Source organism: Scardinius erythrophthalmus, assembly GCF_964197995.2.
Source record: "Scardinius erythrophthalmus genome assembly, chromosome: 9".
Taxonomy (NCBI): Eukaryota; Metazoa; Chordata; class Actinopteri; order Cypriniformes; family Leuciscidae; genus Scardinius; species Scardinius erythrophthalmus.
Window position 1 is genome coordinate 3,455,203 of NC_138229.1, and position 18,119 is coordinate 3,473,321.

The window sequence follows — 18,119 nt, forward strand, 5'->3', positions numbered from 1 at the left end:
GGGTTTGTCCATATTTGACCCAAACATGGGTTGAAACAACCCAGCATTTTTTTTAGGGTGAATAATAAAAAAAAACATTTGTCTCATTAATGAATATGATTCAGAGAGTCATGTTAGATTATCCAAAGTGCTCTTCACAATTCAATATCAAGACAATAGAAGGGAAGACTCACTCATTTTAAAATCAGTTAAACTAAACACTTAAAAAAATAAATGCTGGGATGTTTCAACTCATGTTTGGGTCAAATATGGACAAACAAACCCAAACCCAACCCATTTAATTGGGGTTGTCCATATTTGACTCAAACATGAGTTGAAACCAGCATTTTTATTATGTGAATCTGGTCGTTATTGGACGTCCGCGCGCAGCCATCTTTACAATTTTGCCTTTGAACTTCCGTTATTGCGGTAGCATTTCTGTGGGATTTACTTATTTTAGAGTTTCATGTGCATTGTAATGTTTTAAGCACATATGTCAGTAGACCGAGAAGATTCTAAAACGAGCGGTTCATTCATTAATCGATAAGGTCTTTAGAAACGCAAACCGGAAGACAGAACACAACGATCGCGGCGCGGGAAAAGGGGCGTGGCTACAGAAACTCCATAAAGTTCTGTGTTTTGATAGTCGTGGGCGGTTTGCTGTTCATCTCATTGATCCCCAATAAAATGTAGGCAGGATAATAGGTAAAAACTAGGTGTGGAGATCAGGTTGTGATGAAACTGATGTTGGCTAATAAATCAATGCTTAATTGTGCATTAAACTCCCAGCAGTTATAGTGCAAGAACAGGTTCATGTTACTCTCTAAAGGTTTGTCACATCAGCATTACCACCTGCAACACAGTAATTTACGGCTCTTAGTTTCAGGCCACTAATTAAAGCATATTTCAGAGAGTTTTGGCCAAAATCCTCGCGCGTCATCGTAAATTATAGGGTATAGTTCATCTGCTTGATTGCAGGCTATCTTGCATTCTTCACATAGGCAAGTTTTGCGTAATATTAAAGGATGGTTTCCTTCCGGTCCATTGACTCATTAATTGCTTATCTTTTTCAATGTCATCTAAGAAGCGCCTCCGCGAGAGAACAACCTGTGTTTGACGTCACGCGCGCACACGGTCCTCCCCGCGAGCGATCGGGTGACAGGGCTTCCCTCCCGGGTTGCTTGGCAACAGGACTCCGTGTTGAATCAAAACACGGGGGTTCCGTGCGTGCGACGCTCCTGTAGTGTGGCCCGGTGAAACGCCACGCTGTCTGACATTGCGAAACAATGTTAATCTCTTCCAGTTTCATAATAGTGTGTAATTACAGTCAGTAAAACTCATTCACGGGATGCTTTATTACCCCGTGGGTTCATCACAGTTAAACCCGTTGACATGCATGCACACACTGCCCTGATTTCATTCTATGCGCGGCGGAAATGAAATTACACAGCAGAAAGTTGTGCAATAGATGCACCTGTTATGAAAACCTGTGCCATAACTATCGTGAATTTAATATAAGCGGCCCCTAAAGTATGAGAACTAGTGCGTTTTTAATTTAATGCAATTATATGAGAGAAAAGTTGAATTTAGTGTTTCTCCTTTGCTTTGATGACCTGATGATCATGTTATTTGACCTTTCATCTCGAGTTTCAATGGATGAAGAGAATCAATAACACTTTAAGTAATGTAAACAAATGAAACCTTATTGTAATGTATTAACTAACACTGAGCAATACATACCTTACTGTATTTGTTCATCTTTTTTAACATTAATTAATAAACAATACAGCTGTTTGTTCACAGTGCATTAACTAATGTTAAGAAATACAACTTTTGATTTTAATAATGCATTAGCAAATGCTGAAATGAATATTAACAAAGATTAATAAATGCTGTAGAAGTGCAGTTTATTATGTGAACAATGAAACTATATTGTAAAGTGTTACCAGTCACATAAAAATGGAGTAAAATCTGAAATATTTGTTTTATATTTTACCATGTTTAATTCAAAAAGTGGTCTCAGACTTTTGGACCCCATTTGATTTAGTATGATTAAATAGATTAAATATTATTATATTTTTATGAGAGTATATTATATTAAATATTAATATTAAAGACAGATTAAAGGCATATTGCACTATTTTTTTCCAAGGCATATTACACTGTAAAAATGAATGTAAAAATTTTAGCAAATGAATATTAACAAAGATTAATAAATGCTGTAGAAGTGCAGTTTATTATGTGAACAATGAAACCATATTGTAAAGTGTTACCAGAAAGTCATAAAAATTTAGTCAAAAATCTGAAATATTTGTAATTTATACCATGTTTAATTCAAAAAGTGGTCTCAAGACTTTTGGACCCCATTTGATACATTTAGTATGGATATTAAAGGAATTTTACACTAATTTTTTTTTTCAAGGCATATTACACTGTAAAAATTATTTTTCACAGCTGTACAAAAGCAAAGATTATACTTGTAAATTTCATGTTTAATTCTGCTACTTCGCATGTAATTATTTATGAAATTTACAGGCAATGTCTGAGTGAACATAGTTTTTTCCTCCAGTGTGGAGTTACACCGCGCTTCTTTCCCAGATCCCACTGTATGTGCCAAACATCACACAGGGAGAAGGTGCCAGGAAAAGTTCCGGTCAGTGATTCAATCCGAGGACTGAACCTGTGGTTTTGCGTTCTGGAGGTTTTCCGTGAGAACCTGCTCTGAGGAATGTGATCGGTATGAATGGAGGCTGTAGAAGTGTGTAAGTGCGCTTTACCTGTTTGTACGCACTTACACCTGTGGAATGAAGACAAAAGATTTGATCCTTTTCTACTCCCACACAAACCTGATGATCCAGAGGAAGAACACCAAACAGTAACCATAACAAATGCATAATACTATACATAACATTTTACCAACAGTAAACACATTCCTATATCAGGATAGTCAAACACATTATATAAGATATGCAACATTTTCTATTGAAGCTTATCTCTCTCAAGTTACATTTTATGCTAAATAAAATATGTTTTTTTGTTCTAAAGTTTGGGGAACGCAAGGTATTTTAGTCTCTTCTGCTCACCAACACTGCATTTATTTGATCAAAAATACAGTAAAAATAGTAAAACAACTGTTTTCTATGTGAATATATTGTAAAATGTAATGTATTCCTGTGATCAAAGCTGATTACTCCAGTCTTCAGTGTCACATGATCCTTCAGAAATCAGTCTAATATGATGATTTGATAATCAAAAAAACATTTTTGATTATTATTAATGTTGAAAACAGTTTTGCTGCTTCATATTTTTCAGGATTCTGATGAATAAAAAGTTGAAAAGAGCAGCGTTTATTAGAAACCGAAATCTTTTGTAACGTTATAAATGTCTTTACCGTCACTTCTGATCCATTGAAAGCATCTTTGCTGAATAAAAGTATTAATTATATTAATAAAAAAAGACCAGTGATCGTAAATTTGGCGTGCTGTGAAATAAACAGGATATCAATTTTAACAAGCAATTTTAAAAGCGTCATTCTCCACTTTTCCGGAATGACCGAAACTTGTTTTCGTGACACTATATTCCGCCTCCACAATAAGGGAACGTTTTGCAGAACAATTAAACTAAGCCCCGTGCCAGGAGAAATTAATGTTAAAATGTGGGCGTAATGGTGAAAATGCCAACCACCATATATCGGATTATCCTTATATAATCTTTCAAAGCTTGTGCTGCTCCATCTTGTACAACACAGCCAATGCCGCCGAGAGTAATGGCATCATGGGAAAAAACACGGAACAATTAATAATTGAAATAAAAATAAGGCGGCTTATGCATTAGACAGGTGGAGTCTACATGAACTACAACAAAGGTAAACGACATCTAAATAAAAGGGCAAGTTTGGTCATAGACGGAGGCTTACTGTCCTCTGGCCACGGACTGCTTTTAGAGGGAAAAGATGCCTATAACTGCTGGTCTAGGATCAGTTTTCTCTGTAATAATAGCATATTGGGTATCTGTGAGAACGTCAAAGGTTTCTATTTACAATGTGTTTCTGCAGCGTTGATCACAGACGTGTCTGTTGATTTCTTGAACACAAGTGTGGGTGCGTTCACACTTGTAGTTCGGTTTGCTTGGTTCGTTTGGTCTGGACCAAAAAAAAAAAAAAAATTGGAAATTCAGAAATTGGTCCAAAACTATGGGTGTCGGTTCACTTGTTTCGTTTGGTCCAAAACAAAAAAATAATCATTTAGTCCTGGTCCGCTTAGCGTTCACATTGGCATTTTAACACCGAACCTAAAGGAATATAGGGATACGTTCACAACCAGATTGGTCAGCTTTTATTATGTATTTTATGTGGCGTAACGTACCGAACATCTAAACCGATGCTGTGTTCTGGGATAAATGCACTCGTTGTGTGTGTGTGTATCTGCATATGATGGTATTCTGACCAGCTGAGAACTCGTGAAGAGCTTATAAATGTGTAAAGGAGTCAAAACAGCGTCAGGAATCCCTCCGTCACACACACCAAGATCTGCTGTGAGGAGACGCGGTTCTGATGCCTGAACTGAACTGTGATGAGCAACATCTCGACTATGATGAGAAAAACAGGTGTGCTTGAGCATTCTGTCCTTTTTAGGGTCTCATCTTCCTGTTTTTGGTTCGTTTCCATGTCTTTGGTCCGTGTTGTGTTCATATATCGTTCGAAACGCACCAGAGTTAGTTAGGAAGCGGATCAAGACTCGTCTCTTCAGCTTGTTTGGTGTCTTATTCACACTTATTCAAATGAAGCGCACTAACAGAGCAATCGCACCAGGGTTCGTTTTAATCAAACCAAACATGCCAAGTGTGACACACCCTTAAAGACCGACTTGATTTATGTGGTTAATTCTATAAACTGTTTAAATTTGACCTCTGTGACGATAATAAAATGAACTGTGGTTGTATGTCTATCATATCTATCTAAGTGAGCAGTTCTTGTCCAGAATAAATGGCGATGAAAGTATGAGACGGATCAGAAGAGGTATTTTCTAAACAGGGACTTTATGATGTTTGACGTGTACAGACAGGTGAATAATTTAAATGAGATACAGGAAGATTTTGAGAGGAATGCAATTGTCACATTTCAGCTTCACTGCATGCAGTACCACAGTAAACATGGTAACCTTCACATTCAATCCTTCAAAGGCAAATGAAATGATCTGGACAAATAATCAAATTAGTAATACAAAAGAAAACAACTATTCTTCTACTTTCAAAATGGCACGATGGTCGACGTTAGATTTGAGTCGTGTTGAATAGTGTTAATCGAGTGTACTAACAATGCGTAGTAAACTCATATGAGGTACTGTGAACAGATCCAACAAATAATACTGAATTATGATGAGCACATGAATACTACACCCAAAATAAACTAGAAAATAAAAAAATATTAATAGCAACAAAAGGAATAACGTCAAAAATACTGACAAAAGATTTATCTGAGGATGTAAAACGGTTCAATTTGGATTTACAGACTATAATATGTCTATTCAGTTGACCTTTCTGGACTTGAACACTTCTGTAATGTGCAATACACTATCTCTGTGACCTTACAACGGATAAATAACCACAAACATGAAGCGTTTACAGTATGGAAACCTCGTCTCCTGAACACGTATGAACGCTTCCTGTTCGAGATGTGACGTGAAAACATTGGTTAAGGACTGCGCTTTCATGAAACGTGAAAGAACATGATTCCCGTTCAACTGTCAAACGCACATGACACGACAGAACTGAACACACACATCTGCAGTTTGTGAATTAAAGCACGAGGAAAGACCCTGAAATGATTTCAGCACAGGCAATTATGTAGAGGAAAACATGAATCTCACGAATCCTCTCAAAGACATCAGGCTCATATTTCAACACAAAATCAAAAGAATCAATGGGAATTATCTAATTATCATGATTATAATGTAACAAAACAATATAGTAAAGACTCATATGATTAAAATGTTCTGGAGTGTTTCGTAAGATTCATTTTCTACTCTTTGTACTCGGGAAAAAATTTGGACAAAATCTAAGTAACACTGTATGAAAGATTCAATTCCAATTTATAAACCTAAGATCTAGCCAAAACCATGGCCTGTATTTCTTTTAAATCAGACAAACGCTACTGCAGATGAGTGTGAGAAAGAGAGAGAGAGAGAGAGAGAGAGAGAGAGAGACAGACACACATCCTTGACCCATGATGCTCTGGACCGATCCCTCACGTTCACTGAGTCCGCAGCTGATAGTCTGCAAAGAAAGGAGGAAATGAGCAAAGCTTAATTAAATGCCCAGAACGACAGGAAACAGGAAAAAATGAAAACACGGGGGGAAAGTTAATTGTGACAGCTGAACTTTCTCTCTCCACCCATCAAAACACAATCAAAAACTAAATCAATCTGTAAAATTGAGACGCAAGTTCACAAAATGAACAAATTATGATTCTAAAACTTGCTTGATGCTGATTGGTCAATTCAGCACTAGATCAAGTAAACAGCACACATAGAGGAAGGCTAAATCTAGGTTACATGATTATAGTAAGTTATGCAACAATTTTGCAATATGAACACTCTGCATTTTGTCCTTACATTTCATGTTATTAGGCTAGTTTCACAACCCTGAGAACTTCAAGACTAAAAGGCTTTAATAGTGTCTCTGGTTTAAAGGGATATTTCACCTAAAAATAAAAAAATGTTGATGATATTTGAAAGAATGTTGGTAACCACACAGTTGACGGCACCCTTTGATTTCCATTAAGGAAAAAAATAATAATATGGGGACCATAAACTGTTTGATCACACAATTGTTTTGTGTTCAGCAGAACAAAGAGAGTCATTCATTTTTGGGTGAACTATCCCTTTAAACCTCAGCGGTACACTGGTATTACAGTTCAGTTCACTCCTGTGAATCAGTTCAATTTTAATAAATCGATTCGATAATTAGTTTGACATCATGTGCCTTAAAAAAATAAATAAATGTCTAAATGTCAAAAATAAATGCAAGTTAACATTTCGGTATATAAATGACAATTATTAAACCCATTCTTGTGTTCACTAAACATGCCTTGATTATTTTGACTTATTATTTTTAACAACTTTTTATTTTGGAAATCAATTTTTATTATTTTTAACAACTTTTTATTTTGGAAATCAATTTTTTATTATTTTTAACAACTTTTTATTTTGGAATTCAATTTTTATTACCTACAATGACTGTTATCATGGTTCCCTTCAATCGGATTACATTTAATCATTTAGCAGATTATATTATATACAAATCATATCATATATTGCTTTACTATACCACTCAAAAATATATAAATAATACCTTTGACTAATAAAATATTAAACAAACGGAGGCTCAGCTCTTGGCTGTAACGTGAGGCACGTGTCAAACTTTAAAATGCAAATTTTGCAAAAAAAGTCAAACACGATGTACTACAAACTACGAGCATTTCTAATTTTATCTGGGTTTCGCCATCTCTCCACGCGTCTGTCCTGAACATCCTCTTTTCGCAGAACAATTTCACCTCCGCATTCAACACTAATCTCCCATCATTCTGTACCGCGTTGCTTAATTGTTGCTAAATACCTGCAATTCTGTGAAAAACAAAGACAAAAATAGAGAAAGAGAGAAGAGAGGATGAGAAAGAGGATGAGAGAGAGAGTCTCTTACCTCCGTTCTGGGTGATGTATCGAACCCACGGGAGGGCCTGATAGCCGCTCTTCTCGATGATCTTCAGGTAACGCACCTGTCGAGACACAGACCATCACTGTAACACCATTAAATGCACTGTGTGTGAGAATTCATTCAGCCAAATGGAAATACCAACCCATTTAATGGATGCAAAACAATAGTGTCAAAGCATAGTGTAAATGATATGCAACAGTTAATATAAGTTGCTTTTCCATTGCACACAACATCTTTACAGCGCAAAGTTGGCTAAAAAGTAAAAAAAAAACATTGTTTTTTTTGATTTGGCATTAAATCAATGAGTAAGTTTTATTGCATTGTGTTTTTATTAATTATATTGTATTGTCTTATTGTTATGTTTTTATTGTGCAGCACATTGGTAAACCTAGGCTGTGCTTAATGGTGCTATATTAATAAAAATGGCATTGACATTGACAAAGAAAGAACAAAAATATTGTATTTTAGTATGCAATACTTTTTTTCTTGGTAATTGCATTGTTTTTTATAATTGCCTTTGCCTTATGCACATATCAATTACTTGCACATATGCAAGGTTAATTGTTCATTGACAGTATGCAATATGATACAATAAATAAAAGGGGTTGGGGAATTTCTCGCAAAGGCACAAAAATCCCAGTCTTGTGTCATCTAAACATAATTTAGCATTAGCTTCAGGGTCAGGCCAGCGTGGGCATCACACGGGCAGCAGAGCCTGGGAAAGTGGCAGAGTGTAATGCCACAGGCGGAAGCGCATGAAGAAGTGAGATTGGGGAAACGGCACCTCTCAGTGCCGATCGCTATTGAGTCACTCGTTGCATCCTTACGACGGGACCTTGCATCACTGCTCACAACAGAAGCTTTTGCACAACCCTCCCAAACATGCTGAAAGAGCACAATCACGTTTTGTAAGAGATGGCAGATACCCTGATACTCAGAATTAGAGATGAAGTGTGTTGTATTTTCCCATGTTAATTATGTTTAGCAAGTTTAATGTGCTGAGACAACTATTTTAAAGTCTTATGCGTGTTATGGCATTCTGGGTGGTTTCTTACGGTCTCAAGTAGCTCTTGACTTTAGTGTATTTTGCTTCTACAATAAACAATATTATATATATATATATACGTTTCAGCAGCAATGATCACAGCAACACTCAACTGTGTGTCATTATTGAATGATTCAGTGTTTTGAACAAATCGGTTGAGTGAAAGATTCAACGACTCTTTCATAAACCACTCCCTCATTCTTGAATGAATCAGCCGTTTAAATTATTATTATTATTTTTTAATGAATGACTCGGTCATTAAGACGGACACTTGTCGCCTCATACTGGCGGTTTAGTTTCATGTTTAGAAGCATAATTCCCCCCCCCCCCAACATTTCTTATTTGTATTTTCAAAAAACATTTAAAACAATTTCATAACATTATTTAATGCAGTTGTAACCTTTCAGTGTAGAATTTTAGTGTGATTAGTAGCCAGAGTTAATATTCTAATTGAATTTGTTTTAATCAAATTTAAAGGTGCTCTAAGCGATGTCACGCGTTTTTTAGGCTGAAACATTTTTTGTCACATCCAGCAATCATCTCCTCACTATCCGCTAGCTGCCTGTCCCCTGAACACACTGTAAAGAAACGCAGTCTCTGCAGACACCACAGGCTCCACAAACGGCAACAAAAACAAACTGGCCCAGCCTGGACCACGAAACATAACAAACAGTGTTCCAGCCAATAACCGACAAGAATGAGGTGTGTGTGGGGGGGGGGGGGGCATGAGGAGGGAAGTTAGCTGAGATGTCCTAGACAACGACTAACGTTAAAAATGTATATTCTTGAGAACTGTGATATGGCCGACACACGACCAAAGAAACAACGTTACGATGAACAAATAAAGAATAGGGAAAAGGAGAAGGAACGCGCGAAGTCCCGGAAAAGCCTCCAAAAAGTGACGAGAACACCGCCGACAGAAGGGCTTCCAATCCGACATTCAGGTGGCTCTGTTTTTGCTGGACAGGCGGGTAAACCCAGTTTGGTTTTTCTAAATGGTTCATGACTGTTTCAGGAAGCACGGAAGGGAGGGGGAGGGATGGGGAGGGATGAGAAAGATGAAGGGGGGGGGGGTGTTCCTTTATAAAAAAACAAATAAAAAAAACACAAATATGCAGATTTAAATATGTCAAAGCTGATAAAACACTGATGAGAATATTGAATAAATTATATTTACAATACAAAAAAAATCGGTCATTCACTTTTCTGAAGGACAGTCATATGTTGAGCCCTGATATAAATATACACACACACACACACACATATATATACACATATATATACACATATACACACACATATATATATATATATGAACTCTAAAATGAAGTCAGTAAGTAAGTTACTATCTGTTTGACAGAACAATGATAAACGGGGGTGGACGGGGCGTTAGGAGTGTTTGGGGATTTTATTTTGGAAGCTATCTTTATTTTTGCCTTAAATTCCATTTGATGTCGCTAGTCACCTTTAAACATCTCTCGAGATCATGGTGGACATTTAAGATGAAATTACAGTAGTCCTATCCAAACGCGTCCTCCAGCAGCTCTGTGTGTGTGTGTGTGTGTGTGTGTTGATTTTACAGGGTTTTTAATCTACCGAGCGCTTTGTTCTAATCGTGGAGTCTATTCTCTCTGAAAACCTCCGTCTAAACCTTCAGAAATAGCCCTGGAGACACAAATTAGACTTGCGCAGAATGAGAGATGCATTCTAGGAATCAATGCAGATTTTTAAAAAAAGAACTTGGTCCAGTTAAAGCATGAGGACAACCCTTGCGCGGGCACGTTTCAGGAGGTATTTTTGGGAACGCCGTGTCCTGGCGTCCGTGGGCCGGTGATGTGCCACTCTTGGGTGCAGCTCAAACAAACTTCCCAGGCCACCATCAGCGCAAGCGAACAGCAGACGGGCACGGCGAGACGGCCAGACAGTAAAGGTCTAAATGCAGAGCCATCCGAGCTACTGTGCGATGCTTGTTTTGTGTAAATGTAGCGATTCGGTCTTGTCGGGTTGAGTTTATGTCATGCTTTGGTCGCCTTTGGCTCGGTCAGCCCTTCATGAACACAAGTGTATATTTGTAGCTGTCACTGAGGACGCTGGACGTGTGGGTAGTGCTGAGATTTGCGTGGTCACCGGTCTCTCATTAGCATGAACTAACTGGCCTGTGGAGTGAGCTCAAAGTCGGAGACGGGTAGTCAGACTTGCACGAACATAAACGGCCACAGACACACACACACACACATCAAATCCTCGACCTGTTGCTGACTCAGCTCTTTACATGCATCATTCACTCACTATGTAAACAAGAAAACAGAATATACATAAGGGGTGTTGCTGAACGACAGTGCGTCAGTTGTTTTTTTTAGACTGATAATGAGATGGACAAAGATGCATCATTACAATAATTTTAAATTAAAACATACTGTTGACAACATCATGACGAGGGAAAAACAATATAAGGCATTAACACCGGGCTTCACATTAACAAACACCAACCCGCCAAAAGCGGGTGCAATGCAGTCACTCCTACTAGACACTTTGAATTTTATATAAAATATACATTTTTCAATTGTAGTCTTTTAAAAAGGCATCTGAAATAATAAACTACATGCAATGTAGTGTTGTCAAAAAATATAGATTTTTTGATACCGAAATATCTGAAATGCTTCCAATACTCATTTTCCGCAGAAGAGATAGAAGATACAAGGTGCACTTTCTCTTTCTTTCATCTCTCCGACAGCGAGTGACACACAAACCCGCCTCCACTCACTCACTCCTTTCTTTTGCTCCGGATGAATATTGTTGTTATAGGGTTTTAAATTTCATAATTTTACTCACTCTCAGGACTAAAGTTCTTTTTCGCTGCTTATCGCACTTAAACAGTCAAATACACACAAAATAATGACAAAATGTCGATCTTGGCGAGTATTCACGTAAACACAGTCAGTTCTGTTTTAAGTGAATGTAAACAGTTGAGAAAGAAAACACGTGTAACAGTATAATGGATCCGTGCGTCAGGTCTTAAAGTGACAGCAGACTAATATCCCTGGTGCCAAATTATGAGATTATATAAAAATATCTATATGGCCGTTTCCCCCATGGTATCGATGTCAAAATTGTGGCCATTGAAAATGCTGAGTGGCTCGAAACTTTGTTCATAAGCTCGTAAGCCCATTCCATAACACATAGTAACACGATATTTTTGTTATTTTATATATTACTCAAATATTATTTCCATGCTGTTTTTAACTGAATTTTAAATATACCAAATATATTTGAGGCTAGTTCAAATTCGCCAAATGAACGTCCTCGTTGTGCGAACATTTTATTGTCGCCGACAGAACGCAGGACAAGTGTGTGTGTGTGTGTGTGTGTTTGCGCGCGAATCAGCTGGAAGAATGCCAGCAGGCATGGACAGGAGCAGGACTGACAGATGATAAAATCCAGTGATGACACAATCCAGTACAAATAATATGACATGACGCGATGAGAGCAAATTTAAAGTGCAAAAAACTATGACTAAAACAACATAAACAGTCAAAACGAACACTGGTTTTGCTTCAAGAGTCAAATTCTGATAAAAAATCAATTGTTAATAAAACCAGGACTGTTTGGAGCAAAATAATATAAAATAAATATAATACATTTTAGTGTTGTTGTTTTTAATGGAGACTTTTTTCTAAATGGTTTTGGTTCTGTTGATTTTTGATCAAAATTTGACTCTTGAAGCAAAACCAGTGTTCATTTTGACTGTTTATGTTATATTAATATATATATATATATATATATATATATATATATATATATATATATATATATATATATATATATATATATATATATATATATATATTTTATAATCTTTATTTTTATATAAGATTAGTTGTAGTCCTATCCTGAATCTGTGGTTCAAAAATGAAATACATTTTATTTTAGGTCTTTATGGCACTTTTCTGGATGCCGCCCATAGAAATACGACAAGATAGGTTTGTAATGACCTCAGAAAATGTTGCGAGCCAGACTCGAACATGTCATATTAGGCCATAGCTCTGACGTGCCAGCACAGTCCTGAAGGGCTCAAAGCTTTAGGGAGTTAAAGATTGTTTGTGTTTTAGAAATATTTGAGAAAATTACACGTCTACAAAGTCTGTGCCCTCAGAGCCGATGAGCTCCTGACGGTAATAGAGGAACGGTCATTTACTGCAGAACCGGCAATGAGATGCTGCACGTTCCACCTAATAACAGTGTGCAAACACACAACACTTATCGACAGAAAAGCAACTTTAATTGCAAAAGCCGAGCACTTCGAGGATCAGAAAACTGCCAGTGTTCACGCTTTCACACGAGGTTCATCAGAACATAAATATAGCCGTGCTGGGAAACCTATTCCCGTTTTCATATAAAACCCTAAAAATAGCACGCTTTCAGCACATGCATGTGTCTATTTGTGACCAGGACAGACTATTGGTGATAGTCCAAAGGCCACCAGACTGTCCAGTGCATCGAGACAGACTGCAGATCTCTAGATGCGGTCGGCCAGTCTTAGACAAACGGCCCGAGGCTTGAGGCTTGACCAAAGCCGCACAATCAGCTGGCGGCGTTAATGGCAGGGGACTCGACGCCTGGCGCTCAGGCCAGGAGACAGGCTGGTGTACGGAGCGGGAGGACACGGAGACGGGAGAGGTTATCAAAGCCTTCCTGAGGTTTCCGACCAGGTCAGCACCCAGACTGCCTCTCTCACGGGAACCGAGCAGTCAACAAGTTCACCGTGGAGCCGAGTCGAGTTGACTTGACTCTTCGTCATGCGTCTCTAATTGAAGCCCACTGGGGATCAGATGTGGCCGATTTGTGATGGTCTTGATTTATGGAAGGACTAGCATGCATTTTCCCTCTCCGAAGCGGTTATCGTTTGGTCTTTTGAAGAGTGAGACGTAAATAAAACAAATAAATGTATATACTGCATGTATGCATAAATATATACATATATATATATTTTTTTATTCGTATGTATGTGTAGTATATATATATATATATAAAAATGTGTGTGTGTGAGAGAGAGATAAAGCAACTACATCAATCACATATAAATTGCTATACCAACTAGGGGTGCGCCGATCCGATATATCGTTATTTCTCCGATACTGCCAATTTTTGCCGAATCGGGTATCGGCCAGACGAGACTATCCAAATCCGATATTGTGCGTATGTTATTGTTATACAACACAAAAGGCATAAATGCATTATAAAGCACCATAATGTTTTCATGCACTATTTTCCAATTTTTCTGAAGCCATTCTATATAGTTTAATGTGTATATATATCTTCCCTTTGTGCTTTGAACTTTTCGGTGCAAAGATATTCGGGAAAATACACGGATAATGTGTCCCAACTTTGTTGTTTATGTACAACATGTTTCGTGCTCAAATCACAACTTTTTTCCCGATTATGATTTCTTTTCAACATGTTAATTCAATAAGCCGTCATTACGTTGTGCGTCAAGTTATCACTACGACACACCCCTTACTGCATTGGTCCCAGCTTTTGTTCACACAGGGCGCGTTCCGGGACTGATCCCGGCAATGTTACTAGGTCCCCATCCCGGCATCGATCCGGGGGATCAATCCCGAGACATGTCTGCGTTCACACAGAAGGCACTTTAGTAATGTTACGGCAATTTCCCGGGATCAACGCGCTGTTTGAAAGGCGCTCTTGCGCATAAGCGTTTCGTGCCGCTCTGAATTGGAGCCTTTCATATTACAATACTTTTGCGCAGTGGCAGTTTATTGATAGCCTTAGTTGTTCTGTCCTATCTATCATATGTTGCTGCTTCATTAAAAATTTGCGCTTAAAAAATGTAAAAGTAATGTCTTTTAATTATATAGTATATATTTTGTCCGTATATTGTTTTACAAAGTCAGGAAAATAATGTTTAAAGGGATGGTTTGGAGTAAAATCAATCTAGGGTCCTTTGCACCATGACCTCGAGCCAAACACCCCCGAAACACTTTTTCCGAAGTGTTGACAACTTAGTGTTAACTAATAATTGTTGCAAACTGGTACTACCAACAAAATATTAGTGCATTCCTGGAACTTGCCGTCGTTACACTACATCCTTATGCATCGCTTTCTGCCAGGACTTTTATGTGCTTTTCCCAAATCACGGAAGTGACGTCGACGTCCGGGTTAGCGGTAGCATTAGCCATCAGGCAAGTGTTATTTAAATAAACTCCTGATGTACTTACAAACTTTCCAATGCCTCGTTTTATGAGTACAGAACCTATTTGTACTACTGTAGAAGTTTGGTGCCATTCTGGGCATTATTAGTGGGGTAATTTACGAGATACAACCTTGGATCCATTAGCGCCTGCACTAAGACATCCGGCTGATATCTCTAAATAAGCTCTAACTTTAATAATGTTCAACCAAGGGGAAAAAGGCTTCTGGGGGGTGTTTGGCTCGAGGTCATGGTGCAAAGGACCCTAGGTTGATTTTACTCCGAACCATCCCTTTAAGTCAAGCTTGATGCCTTAGTATTGGATCGGTACTCGTTATCAGAATCGGTATCGGAGGCAAAAAGGCGGATCAACAACATAAATGTAATATTACAACATGCATTTGCACAGACAGTGAAACGGATGAACTTTAGTTACATGATAGTCAAATAGTAGAATGTGCAACTCGAGTTGTGAATATTTCGCAATGTTTGTCATTTTGCATATTATAGTCAACTAAAATTCTCTTTTCATTAACCTAACCTAACTTAATGATATTAAAATGCACATTTTAAATGAAATGCCAATGTAAAACACAAGACAAACGGCAAAGGCAAGGAAAAATACAATAACAAAAAAACAATAATAATAATAATTGACACTGATCAAATGGTTTTGCTTCAAGATTCAGATTTAACATTGGAAAAGCGATTCAGAAAAACTCTCAAAGAATAAACACAGAAATGTGTTATTATATATTACACTAAGTTTATCAAAGGTTATCAAAAGACTTTGATTCAACTCTAATTGAAGCCCACTGAAGATCAGATGTGGCTTATTCACGATACGTCTTGATTTATGGAAGAACTAACATGCATTTTACGTTCCCAAAGCTGTAATTGTTTGGTTTTTTAGAGGAGGAAGATGTTCGGGGGAGATCAGGACAGCTGGGAAGCAGATGAAAAGCGCTAAATGAAAACGACACAAAAATGAGAGAGAGAGAGGAAATCTCACACAAGTTCAGCTCTTAATTAAATCTGACTTTCCCCTCATCATTTTTTTGCCCAAACATCCTCAACTCTTGGGGGGAAATTGAGTTTGATATCCGCGTGGGCTGACGAACACAACTTACCATTATATAGAGGAAATCTACCGTTCCCGACCTTTCAAGCATCTCCCGTTTTAAAATTAGAGGTAATTTTATTGAACTAGTTCTTTGTGAACATCACACTCGAGGTCGCACAGAGTTCAGTCGAATAGCAAGCTCGAAAAACTGCTGTTTCACCGTCAAACTCTTCTGATTCTCTGTAATTTAATCTGATGTCACGGCAGTCAGACTGCTATTTAAGTGTGCGGTTTGTGGATTTTATTGTCGATTGTTCGTCTGGTTTGTGGGTTATAGACAAAAACAGCTGAATATCAAACAATGCTAACATTATATGTTTCACTGAAAAACATTTTAACTGAATAAATCCTCAGATATTAAGCACAAGTAATGCATTTTTTAGCTTTCAAGCAGCATTTTCGAATAGTTTACGTGCGTATTACAGTGCATTTGCCAAACTGAGAGATGATGCTTAAGTATTTTTGGTGGTAATCGACTGTTTTCAACCTGGAATACACCTTTCCCAGATCTAAGAAAACAAACATGAATATCCATCAGGTCTGTTTTGTTTATTTCTCAATATTTACAGTGTCTCTGAGTCCGTCTACGCCTCTGGAGAACACATCTATCATCTGTGGGAGCCGAAGGAGGAATGTCTCCTTTCAAGAGCACTTCATCACTCCACACACCTAACTGCGCTCAACAGCCGTCAGTCAGCACACGTTACTGACCTGTGAACGCCTACAAACACAACATTATATAAGAGATCAAGCATCTGCAATGAGAAAAGAAGAAGAGCAAAGTAAGCCCAGCAGCGTTTGCACTCAGACATGCATGATTCCTCAAGTCATGTGTGTTGTGCTGGTGCTTTAGTGCTCAGACGCACTAATATCACCTGCTGCAAAATTTGGGGGAAATCGAATAAAATCGATATTTTCCACAAAAAAAAATAAAATAAATAAATAAATAAATAAAATTTGCAAGTGCAAAGAGGAATTCTAGGTTTCAATGCTTGTTTGTAGGTCTGCACAATTTGGCAATATTTGTGATTATATATCAATATTGGTATAAAAAAAATTATAAGAGGAAGAAGAATTATTATTTATTATTATTATTATTATTATACACATTACTGCTGTAATAATACTTTTTATTATTATAATAATTGTACTATTATTAATAAAATAAATATTAGTATTATTAGTACACTAATTCCACGGTAAAATAAAACTAGAATTTAAGAAAAACAATAATATTATTAATATAAAAATAATGTTATGCTAATAATATAGATATATATTTTTCTGATAAAAATTGCAACTGCAATTTAAAATGAGATTTAAAAAAAATATTGTTTCCAATGCTTGTTTGTAAGTCTGCACAATTTGGCAATATTTGTGATTATTTATCAATATTGGTATAAAAAAAATTTATAAGAGGAAGAAGAATTATTATTTATTATTATTACATGGCTTGGCTGAATTCCAATGTAGAATGCGGTCTGTTATTTCTTTATAACAGACCGCTGCGAAGTATAACAGACCGTTGCCATGAAAAACAGCGCGTTGCTATGGACGCGGAATGGACTATTTTCTTTGGCGGAAGCAATACAATCGTTTTTAAATCAATAAACTACTTTTAAAATCAATAATTCGCGGCAAATTATTTATTTATTTTGTAGGTAGCCATGTAATAAGCGGGATAATGTATAGTGAGCCGGTTGTTATAGTGAATAACAACCCCTTCAGGCTGATTCAAGATCCCTCCGCTTCGCGTCGGGATCCCGTTCAGCCTGTCGGGGTCGTTATTCACTATAACAACCGGCTCACTATACATTATCCCTTACTTATTATACACAGTACTGCTGTAATAATAGTTTTTATTATTATAATAATTGTACTATTATTAATAAAAGAAATATTAGTATTATTAGTACACTAATTCCACTGTAAAATAAAACTAGTATTTAAGAAAAACAATAATATTATTAATATAAAAATAATGTTATGCTAATAATATATATATATATATATATATATATATATATATATATATATATATATATATATAT

The 18,119-nt window shown here is 37.0% G+C and overlaps 1 protein-coding gene across 1 annotated transcript in view; it reads right to left on the reverse strand.

Moving 5' to 3' along the window:
• Positions 1-4,997: 4,997 nt before the first annotated feature.
• The window catches only part of ap1m1 (adaptor related protein complex 1 subunit mu 1), a 35,165-nt gene continuing 22,043 nt past the window's right edge, over positions 4,998-18,119 (reverse strand). The window contains exons 11-12 of the mRNA XM_081373574.1: positions 7,678-7,753; positions 4,998-6,252 (exon numbers count right to left, since the gene is read on the reverse strand). Of these exons, the coding sequence (XP_081229700.1) occupies positions 6,230-6,252; positions 7,678-7,753 (99 nt within the window). The 3' untranslated portion in view covers positions 4,998-6,229. The remainder of the gene's footprint in view (positions 6,253-7,677; positions 7,754-18,119) is intronic.